The sequence below is a fragment of the Pygocentrus nattereri genome, chromosome 24, assembly GCF_015220715.1.
Source record: "Pygocentrus nattereri isolate fPygNat1 chromosome 24, fPygNat1.pri, whole genome shotgun sequence".
NCBI classification, from domain to species: domain Eukaryota; kingdom Metazoa; phylum Chordata; class Actinopteri; order Characiformes; family Serrasalmidae; genus Pygocentrus; species Pygocentrus nattereri.
The window spans coordinates 32,884,981-32,896,201 of NC_051234.1; the positions used below are offsets into that span (position 1 = coordinate 32,884,981).

The 11,221-nt window shown below is 43.6% G+C and overlaps 1 protein-coding gene across 2 annotated transcripts in view; it reads right to left on the bottom strand.

Moving 5' to 3' along the window:
• Window positions 1-1,235, bottom strand: part of lztfl1 (leucine zipper transcription factor-like 1) — a 19,272-nt gene extending 18,037 nt beyond the window's left edge. For both annotated transcript variants that reach the window (XM_017723316.2, XM_017723315.2), the window contains exon 1: window positions 1,006-1,235. In XM_017723316.2, coding sequence (XP_017578805.1) covers window positions 1,006-1,008 — 3 coding nt within the window. In that variant the 5' untranslated portion in view covers window positions 1,009-1,235. The remainder of the gene's footprint in view (window positions 1-1,005) is intronic.
• Between the last annotated feature and the right edge of the window lie 9,986 nt (window positions 1,236-11,221).

Below are 11,221 nucleotides of genomic sequence, written 5' to 3' on the forward strand. Positions count from 1 at the left end.
ATATATATTCTACATATATGTATGACATATATTACTCTTCTTTACCTGCATTGTGCTGCATAATTTGGGTTTCCAAACTTTCATACATATGAATTTAAATGTAGACTGTTTAACAGACATGAAATAGAGGTCATTGTTTTTTGGTCATACTTTTTTTTAAAGAATATCCAGACATCTTCTTTGACTCCTAAAGAAGTTCAACTTCAGCCTAAAGCACAATAAATTCATTACAACATGGAATCAGTGAAAACGTTGTTCACTTCAACATTTAAATAATCTAATATTTCAAAGCAAAGAGGTAATATAGTAGCAATTATAACTGTGTCTGCAGATATTACACATGTATGGGTTCACACACCTAACAGACACGTTTTCGCTCCAGATATTAAACACATACGTCCAATACTTACGCTTACATATATGCAGAGGTGTAAAATCCAGGTCCAGAAAGTAAAATCCGTCCCAGGATTTTGTTTCAACTGCCTGGACAGCTCTGCTGTTGGTTTGATCTAACTAGAGAAGCCACGCTGTTGGAACAAAACCCTGGGAAGGACTTTTACACTTTCTGGATCTGGATTTTACACCTCTGCATATATGTACACAGAGTTTTGACACTTCATGATGTATGTGACCCACGTATATGGTCATATATCAGATTTTCTTATCCGCACGTTCTCCATCAATCTGAAGAACCATCTGACCACGCAAAGAACCATTTGTGCATGCACAGGGTTCTATACAGAACTCGTGGCTGTAAAGAGAAGAAGCCTAGACAGAACCATGTAGCTGGTGCAGCAGATAAGCCAGAGTTTAACGTTATACCATATCAGCGTCTAAACTAGCGAACTACGGAGCTGTGGTACTGTGCGGGTACTAGCTAACAGAACACACAGCTGCGATTAGAGCGTTCAGTGCGCTTGTCTAATATGAGGAGATCTGGCTCATCGATTAACAGGTCAGCAGCGCGGCTAGCCTCCTCGGCTAACCAGGCTAACAGATACTTACCATGGCAGAGCGATAAAAAGCGGCTGTTTGGCTGCGAATGAAAGTAAAATAAGACGTCAGGGTCTGAAATAATGTGACACCATCGAGCACAATAAGGCACCGAACCGGCTGCCCGAGACCCGGAGCGGGTGTTTCTGGACGAGCTTGTAAAGAGATGTTTGTTGTTAGCCGTTAGCCGTTAGCTGCGCTGTTTGTTGCTCTTGGAAACGGAACAGCGTCACTGCGTAACTAACCAGCTCCAGCGGCGAGGACGCCGCGCGCCAGCAGAGGGCGCTGCGTGCAAACAGGCTGGGCGGAGTTAAAGGGAAACTCCACCAACTTTCCCCATAACTCAGAGTGTGCGGTGTAAACAGAGGCTCAGAGCGGGTTTGGTGTGATCGGACGCCGCCGGTGCAGCAAGTCCAGTCGTGAAATTTCCTCACTACTAAATATTCCACAGTCCACTGTCAGTGGGATTATAACAAAGTGGAAGCGATTGGGAACGACAGCAACTCAGCCACGAAGTGGTCGGCCACTTAAAATGACCGAGCGGTCAGCGGATGCTGAGGGGCATAGTGCGCAGAGGTCACCGACTTTCTGCAGAGTCAATCACTACAGACCTCCAAACTTCATGTGGCCTTCAGATCAGCTCAAGAACAGCGTAGAGAGCTTCATGGAATGGGTTTCCATGGCTGAGCAGCTGCATCCAAGCCTTACATCACCAAGCGCAATGCAAAGCGTGTAAAGCGCCGCCACTGGACTCTGGAGCAGTGGAGACGTGTTCTCTGGAGTGACCAATCACGCTTCTCCGTCTGGAAATCCGATGGACGAGTCTGGGTTTGGCGGTTGCCAGGAGACGGTACTTGTCTGACTGCATTGTGCCGAGTGTAAAGTTTGGTGGAGGGGGGATCATGGTGTGGGGTTGTTTTTCAGGAGTTGGGCTCGGCCCCTTAGTTCCAGTGAAAGGAACTCTTAAAGCTTCAGCACCAAGAGATTCTGGACAATTTCTTAAAAGTTCTTACACAGCGTTACAGCTCAGACTCCGTCAGTCCGTGACAGGGTCAGTTCTTACACAGTGTTACAGCTCAGACTCCGTCAGTCCGTTCAGGGTCAGTTCTTACACAGCGTTACAGCTCAGACTCCGTCAGTCCGTTCAGGGTCAGTTCTTACACAGCGTTACAGCTCAGACTCCGTCAGTCCATTCAGGGTCAGTTCTTACACAGCGTTACAGCTCAGACTCCGTCAGTCCATTCAGGGTCAGTTCTTACACAGCGTTACAGCTCAGACTCCGTCAGTCCATTCAGGGTCAGTTCTTACACAGCGTTACAGCTCAGACTCCGTCAGTCCGTTCAGGGTCAGTTCTTACACAGCGTTACAGCTCAGACTCCGTCAGTCCATTCAGGGTCAGTTCTTACACAGCGTTACAGCTCAGACTCCGTCAGTCCGTTCAGGGTCAGTTCTTACACAGCGTTACAGCTCAGACTCCGTCAGTCCGTTCAGGGTCAGTTCTTACACAGCGTTACAGCTCAGACTCCGTCAGTCCATTCAGGGTCAGTTCTTACACAGCGTTACAGCTCAGACTCCGTCAGTCCGTTCAGGGTCAGTTCTTACACAGCGTTACAGCTCAGACTCCGTCAGTCCGTTCAGGGTCAGTTCTTACACAGCGTTACAGCTCAGACTCCGTCAGTCCGTTCAGGGTCAGTTCTTACACAGCTTCTGCTGGTTGTTTTGACTTGTGTTTTGAAGTTTGGCCTGAACTCTGTGTTTTGTCCCTTTTGGCTTTGGCTGCTTGGTTTACTATTAAACCAAACCCTCTCTCATCCGCAAGCGTCTGGGTTTCTCTCACTACGTAACAGTATAGGGCACAAAAATGAAGATGCCTTTGTGCACCACTGTTATTGTGGTGGTTATATTAATGTAGTTAACTGTCTGAAGACTCACTAAATATATATATAACTGTGCGAAAGTCTTAGGCACCCAAGACTCATTTTCAAAATCTATTTATTTGTGTAGTTTGTATTTATTTGCTGAGAAATTGTTAATTTATACAATATTAATGATGTATATAATAAACAGTGATGTTCTGGATGTTGGTGTGTGTGTTTACCCATTTCCAAGCCTCTCCTCGAGGAAGCCCAGTATTATCCATCCATCCATCCATCCATCCATTTTCTAAGCCGCTTCTCCGTCAGGGTCGCGGGGGGAAGCTGGAGCCTATCCCAGCAGTCTTCGGGCGGAAGGCAGGATACACCCTGGACAGGTCGCCAGTCCATCGCAGGGCAGACAGACAAACACAGACAGTCACTCACACCCAGGGGCAATTTAGCACGTCCAATTGGCCTGACTGCATGTCTTTGGACTGTGGGAGGAACCCGGAGGAAACCCACGCAGACACGGGGAGAACATGCAGACTCCACACAGAGAGGACCTGGTCACCCGGCCGGGGAATCGAGCCCAGGCCCTCCTCGCTGTGAGGCGACAGCGCTACCCACCACGCCAGCGTGCCGCCAGCCCAGTATTATATGTAGTTAAAAAGCAGCTCCTGGTTTGACCAATCAGTGCTCAGTAAATTGAGCTCATGATGTAATTGATGATATTAACGAGTCTCTGTGGCGGCTGTGAAGGTGTCCAGGAAAAATATGGACCCGAGAAATTCTTGTTACTGTTTATTGTTTTTCTGTTTATCTGAATTATGAATACGACTTTATTCTGATGTATATTGTGATAAACTCACTGCTGAGGGAAGCTGGTTAAACATTTACTTAGATGCCTAAAACTTTCTCTCAGTGCTGTTTATGTATATTTATTTCTTTATTTTTTATGAAGTCAATTATTTTTTCACAGATTTTTATGACATCACATCATAGGCCCACTACGGACCTTTGGCCCCTTCAGCATCGGTCCAAGGACCACTAAGGGGTGCTTTGCAGCCCACTTGTGGTCTTCGGCCCAGTGTTTGAGAAGCACCGTTATAAATGGTAATATATATATATATATATATATATATATATATATATATATATATATATATATATATATATATAATGCAGTAAGGTTGGAAAATATACGGCTTACATTAAATTAAGCTTAAAGCTCTCCTGCTACCCGCTTCAGACCAGCTGCCCACGCCCCAGCTACTGCCACCTGCCTTGGACCACCTGCCCACCCTACACTGATGTTCTCATGGACTCCCAGCTATTCCTACTACTAATATTACTGCTATTAATATTAGTAGTATAATAACTCTGTAGGTAGTCTGACCAGAGGAGGACGGGTCCCCCCTGATGAGCCTGGTTCCTCCCAAGGTTTCTTCCTCAGTTCTGAGGGAGGTTCTCCTTGCCACTGGCGCCCCCTGGCTTGCTCACCTGGGGGTTTTACATTCCTGTTAAAACTCTGTCTCTACTGGAATTCTGTGAAGCTGCTTTGTGACATCATCAGTTGTAAAAAGCGCTACAAATAAATTTGATTTGATCTGATTTGATCTGAATGAACTCTGTTTGCACTGATTGATCAGATTTTTCTATCAGGTGTTAATTAAACTGACCCTCTGTCTCTTACAGTGGACCCACCCATGGGCTAAACTGGAACACTGCACTCCCCCCATTTTGGAAGTTCAAGCGATGGTTTGTAGCAGAGATGTTTATGTCGCTTGTACAACCCCATTTGCAAAAAACTGGGACGCTGTGCAGCACGTAAATAAAAACAAAATTCAATGATGTGCAAATCCTTTAAACCATATATTTAAATGAAAAGGCTTCAAAAACAACAAATCAAAGGTTGAAACTGAGAAATTTTATAGTTTTTTGAGAAATATTTTCCCATTTTGAATTTGATGCCAACAACACGTTCCAAAAAAGTCGGGACGGTGGTCTGTTTACCGCTGTGCTTCATCTCCTCTTCTTTAACAGCTCTGTGAGCACTTGGGAACTGAGGAGACGCTTTTCCGCTTCCCCTCAGTCCATTTTAAATGAGCTCAGGCCCAGAGAAGGTGGCAGCGTTTCTGGATCCTGTTTATATTTGGGTTCTTCTTTGTGTTTTAGAGTTTAACAGCGTTTGTGGATGCAGTGATGAACTGTGTTCACAGTCAGTGGTTTTCAGAAGTGTTTCTGAGCCCATGCAGTGATTTCCACTACAGAATCATGTCTGTTTTTAATGCAGCGCTGCCTGAGGGCCCAAAGATCACGGCCAGCAGATACTGGTGTTCAGCCTCGTCCCTCACAGACAGAGATTTCTCCAGATTCTCTGAGTCTTTAATGATGTTCTGCACCGTAGACGATGGAAAGCAGAAGCTCTTTGCTGTTTTATGTTGAGGAACGTTCTTCTGGACTTGTTGCTCTATTTGATGGTGCAGTCGTGGGCTGGAGGTCAGGGAACCAGCCCTGTGACCGGAAGGTTGCTGGTTCACTTCCCTCGGCTGACAGTCCATGACTGAGGTGTCCTTGAGCAAGACACCTGACCCCCAACTGCTCCCCGGGCGCTGTGGATAGGGCTGCCCACTGCTCCGGGCAAGTGTGCTCACTGCCCCCTAGTGTGTGTTCACTAGTGTGTGTGTATTCACTAGTGTGTGTGTATGTGGGTGTTCCACTGCACAGATGGGTTCAATGCAGAGGTCTAATTTCGCGCTGTGAAAGCACAGAGACAAATTGTTATTAATTGAATTTGATCCTTTCTCAGAGTGGTGACCCCTCCTCCTCTCTACTTCTGAAAGACTCCGCCTCTCTGAGACGCTCTTTATACCCAGTCATGTTACTGACCTGCTGTCAATCAACCACCAGGTGTTTTTTTATTATTTTTTAGCTTTACCAGCATTTTGTCCCGTCCCAACTTTTTTGAAACATGTTGTTGGCATCAAATTCCAAATGGGCACATATAAAAAAAAAAAACAATACAATTTTCAGTATCAACGTGTGATTTGTTGTCTTTTGTGAAAGATTTTATGACAGTGAAAGTTTAAATGCTTTGCACGTCATCGCGTTTTGTTTTTATTTACATTTTGTACTGCATCCCAACTTTTTTGGAAATGGGGTTTTATAAAAAATCTGATTATTCCAACTTAAATATTTGTAAAAATGATTTAGCCAAAAACCAAACATGGTTTCTTCCCTGTTCTTTGCTACTAAATCAAACTATTATTATATTTCAACGAACATCAAGGAAACTTTGGGTTCCTCATGATTTCAGCCCTTTAGAACGTAAACGTGCTGTTCTGCTTTATCTCCACACACCGCATTGATCTGGCCTCATGTGAGCTCACGGACGGGTGATGAAGGTCAGTGTCTGTCCGTCTGTCCGCTCTCTGTGAGGCCAGGTTTGCAGTCAATGCCCATTTTGTCCGGCTGGAGGGAAAGCGTGAGGCCGAGCCCTTCTCCCTCTGGACTGGTCTGCCGCTAACTCGATTAGGCTAACGGGCAGCGCATGCTTGGCCCCCTGGATCAGATGCTTCATAACGTGACCGTTTTCCTGGACGAGCCGTTCCACATCCCTTCTTCATGTCCGAGAGCCACGGACGGAGAGATGTTTCCTCTCTACCTGCAGTCGCGGTGAGTCCAGAGCAGCCTTCATATATACCAGTAGAACAGACCTCAGGTCGAAGGTCAGGGCAGAGGAGCCGGTGTCCTCTGAAAAGGGTTCTTTACCAAAGAAAATGGTTCTAGAACCATGCACACTCAAATAACCCTTTGCGTGATCAAAAGGTGGAGAAGAGATGGAGAACGTGCTCTCTGCGGTTCTATTTTTATAGGACCAAAAAATGGATCTTCTATTATTACGATGCCAAACTTGTAACAATAGAAGAACCATTTTTGGTGTCATTTAGAACCCTTTTCAAAAAGGTGTTACATAGAACCACCTACAGCATATTCTCCATTCACATCAGTCTGAAGAACCATTTTACCATGTAAAGAACCCTTAAATCATACAAATGGTTCTTTAAGTGTTTCTATAATAACAGTATCAGGCTTTTCTGGGTCCGTTTAGAACCCTTTTCAAAAAGGTTCCTCATAGAACCACCTACAGCACATTCTCCATCCGTTTGAAGATCCCCAAAGAACTCTTCAGTCACGCGAATGGTCCTTTAACTGTTCATGGTTCTATGTAGAGCCATTTTCTTTACTAAAGAACCGTCTTTTTTAAGTATAACACAGTTGTGTTCTCTAACTAAATGCACTGAGGACGAGCCCTTCAGATGTCAGGGGCAGGTCGTGTACATGTGGGCATCTTCTGAGGGAAAACAGCCCCGATAAAAATATTATTTTTAGATTTATGACTATTTTCTGTTCTTTAGCGCATCCAAAACTGTCCTCCTGTCTATCCATGGGGCAGTCGTGGGCTGGAGGTCAGGGAACTGGCCCTGTGACCAGAAGGTGGCCGGTTCGATCCCCAGGGCTGACAGTCCATGACTGAGGTGTCCTTGAGCAAGACACCTAACCCCCAACTGCTCCCCGGGCGCCGTGGATTGGGCTGCCCACCGCTCCGGGCAAGTGTGCTCACTGCCCCCTAGTGTGTGTGTGTGCTCACTAGTGTGTATGTGATGTTTCACTTCACAGATGGGACAAATGCAGAGGTGGGATTTCCCCGTTGTGGGACTAATAAGGGTCTCTTCTTCGCCCACACACCTTTATTTTGATTAAGCTGATTAATTTGATTGACCCACAGCTGTTAAGTGGTGTAAGATAACGAGGCGCTCAGTGGTGAAATGCTTTAGTACAGCAGAGAGATCAGTCTACATCAAAGCTCCAGCAGTGGTTCTAAGGTCTGATTGTGGAGCTTAAATCAGGTTCTCCAGGTGAAAAGTTGGTATTTGTTCCTTTTCATAACCGAATGTTTTAAAACAGAGCAGTAGAGTAAAAGCCTGGAGGCGAGGCGGGGCGGGGCGTGTGGAGTCAGTCCAGCTTAGAACAGATCATTTCAGTGGATTATGGTTCCGTTATGTTCCCTGACTGAAGGTACTGAGATGGAGGCTTGAGGGTTCCACCCCTGAGACAGTGTAGAACCCTTATTTCTGAGAGTGTAGTGTCAGGGCCTTCGCCCTGGTGACCCGTCAGAGAGAGAGTCGATTTCTCACGTTACTTCTGGTTCCCAAGTGTTTACGTGCCTGAGCTCCAGTATATTTGTAGGATCTTTTACCTCCTCAGACTCTGCTACAGTTTTGCTTTGATCTGGATCCTTGCATCTGCTTGTAGTTCCATGTTCTAAGTTCTAGGGGTGAGCGTGCTGTTAGTGTTCTGGGTCCACAATCATAGAACAAGCTTTCTGAGTCTCTAAGGAATTCTGGATCTTCATCTCTTTTTAAAAAGGATTTTAAGACTTCTCTTTTAAGACGTGTTTTAAAACGAATTTTTGTTTTGTTCTGAGTGGTTCTAGATCTCTGTTTTTAAGAAGAACCTTAAGGCTTCTCTTTCTAGACCTGTTTTTATGACGAATTCGTTTTGCTTTGTTCTAGAAACTCCAGAAAAAGCATTTTTAGTGGACGTCATGAAAAGTGGGCTACATAAATAAAAATTACTATTATTCTCATTATTATGATTAATATTAACAAACAGAGTCATTAAGAGTGGTTTGGTGTGAAATGCTCCGCTCCACTGAAAAAAGCTCCCTCACAGGTTCTGTGTAGCACCAAAAAGGGTTCTTTCACTGTTACAACCTCGACATCGTGGCGATGGCAGCACATTGTTTTGATGCTCTTCCAAAAAGGTGCTATAAAGGACCATCTAAAGCACGTTCTCCACCAGTTTGAAGAACCATGTAATCACGCAAGGACTTTTAAGCTTTAGAACCAGTGTCTTTACTAAAGAACCTTTGAAGAGCCATCTTTTTGTAACTGTTTAAAATAAAATGAATCAGTGACAAAATTTAGATCAAATGCAAAAGACGGGAAAAGAGATTAATTATAAAGTTAAATGAAAACGAGAGCAGAAGAAACTAGAAAGGAAAAGTCCGTGAACAAACCTAAAACGTTAAAACGTTAAATTGATGTAAAACAGTTGATGGTTGTTAAAATATCGCTAAAACGTTACGAAACGGATGCTGCAGTATCCAAAGGGGATGGTGCTACCGTGAACGAAGCTCTACCATAAATTCTGCGCCACCTTAAATTTAGTGCTATGTTAATTGCAGGTCCACCTTAAATTCTGTACCAATTTATTACCTGCTCTGTGAGGGTCCACGGGGGTCCTGACCACTGAAGAACAGGGTAACAGAGTATCAGAGAACTACAGAGTGACCCTGTAATGCTGTTATGCCTGATTGGTGTAAACATTAACTGGCTTTTGGCCAGAGAAACATTACTTCTACATGTGGCCACTAGAGGGCAGTGACGCGGCGTAAACGTAAGCAAGTGACACGATCAGTGAAACAGAAACTGTAGTTTTTAAAGCACACACAGCAAATGAGACACACAGGCCCACTTTAAAGAACACTCCTAAAAAAGGTGGTTCTTCAAGGGTTCTACAGTAAAGAAAATGGTTCTACACAAAACCATGAACAGTTTTGCATGATTAAAGGGTTTTCATATTGATAGAGAACGTGCTGCAGATGGTTCTATACAGAACCCTTTTTGAAAAGGGTTCCGTATAACGCCATAAAGGGTTCCACTATTTTTACAAGCCAAATTACCCTTTTTGCACACTATGCACTTAAAAAAGATGGTTCTCCGAGGGTTGTTTAAACAAAAACGGGTTCTATACAGCTTCCAAAAGTGTTCTTCAGCTGTTATGATGTCAAGCTTGAAACAATGGAAGAACCCTTTGCACGGTGACATGGCTCTTCAGATTGATAGAGAATGTGCTGTATATGATTGTATATAGAACCCTCTGAAATGGGTTCTCCATGGCACCAAAAAAGGTTTTTCTATGGTTACAAGCTTGACATTGTAACAGTAGAAGAAACTGTTTTGGTGCTATGGAGAACCCATTTCAGAGGGTTCTATATACAATCATGTACAGCAAATTCTCCATCAATCTGAGCTGCTAAAGCCTGAGTAGACTGATAAATCAATGTGATCGGTTATTAATCTCAGCGTTACTGAGCTCTGCTAAAGTCTGAGTAGACTGATAAATCAATGTGATCGGTTATTAATCTCAGCGTTACTGAGCTCTGCTAAAGTCTGAGTAGACTGATAAATCAATGTGATCGGTTATTAATCTCAGCGTTACTGAGCTCTGCTAAAGCCTGAGTAGACTGATAAATCAATGTGATCGGTTATTAATCTCAGCGTTACTGAGCTCTGCTAAAGCCTGAGTAGACTGATAAATCAATGTGATCAGTTATTAATCTCAGTGTTACTGAGCTCTGCTAAAGCCTGAGTAGACTGATAAATCAATGTGATCGGTTATTAATCTCAGCGTTACTGAGCTCTGCTAAAGTCTGAGTAGACTGATAAATCAATGTGATCGGTTATTAATCTCAGCGTTACTGAGCTCTGCTAAAGTCTGAGTAGACTGATAAATCAATGTGATCGGTTATTAATCTCAGTGTTACTGAGCTCTGCTAAAGCCTGAGTAGACTGATAAATCAATGTGATCAGTTATTAATCTCAGTGTTACTGAGCTCTGCTAAAGCCTGAGTAGACTGATAAATCAATGTGATCAGTTATTAATCTCAGCGTTACTGAGCTCTGCTAAAGTCTGAGTAGACTGATAAATCAATGTGATCAGTTATTAATCTCAGCGTTACTGAGCTCTGCTAAAGCCTGAGTAGACTGATAAATCAATGTGATCAGTTATTAATCTCAGCATTACTGAGCTCTGCTAAAGTCTGAGTAGACTGATAAATCAATGTGATCAGTTATTAATCTCAGTGTTACTGAGCTCTGCTAAAGCCTGAGTAGACTGATAAATCAATGTGATCAGTTATTAATCTCAGTGTTACTGAGCTCTGCTAAAGCCTGAGTAGACTGATAAATCAATGTGATCAGTTATTAATCTCAGTGTTACTGAGCTCTGCTAAAGTCTGAGTAGACTGATAAATCAATGTGATCGGTTATTAATCTCAGCGTTACTGAGCTCTGCTAAAGTCTAAGTAGACTGATAAATCAATGTGATCAGTTATTAATCTCAGCGTTACTGAGCTCTGCTAAAGCCTGAGTAGACTGATAAATCAATGTGATCAGTTATTAATCTCAGCGTTACTGAGCTCTGCTAAAGTCTGAGTAGACTGATAAATCAATGTGATCGGTTATTAATCTCAGTGTTACTGAGCTCTGCTGAAGTCTGAGTAGACTGATAAATCAATGTGATCA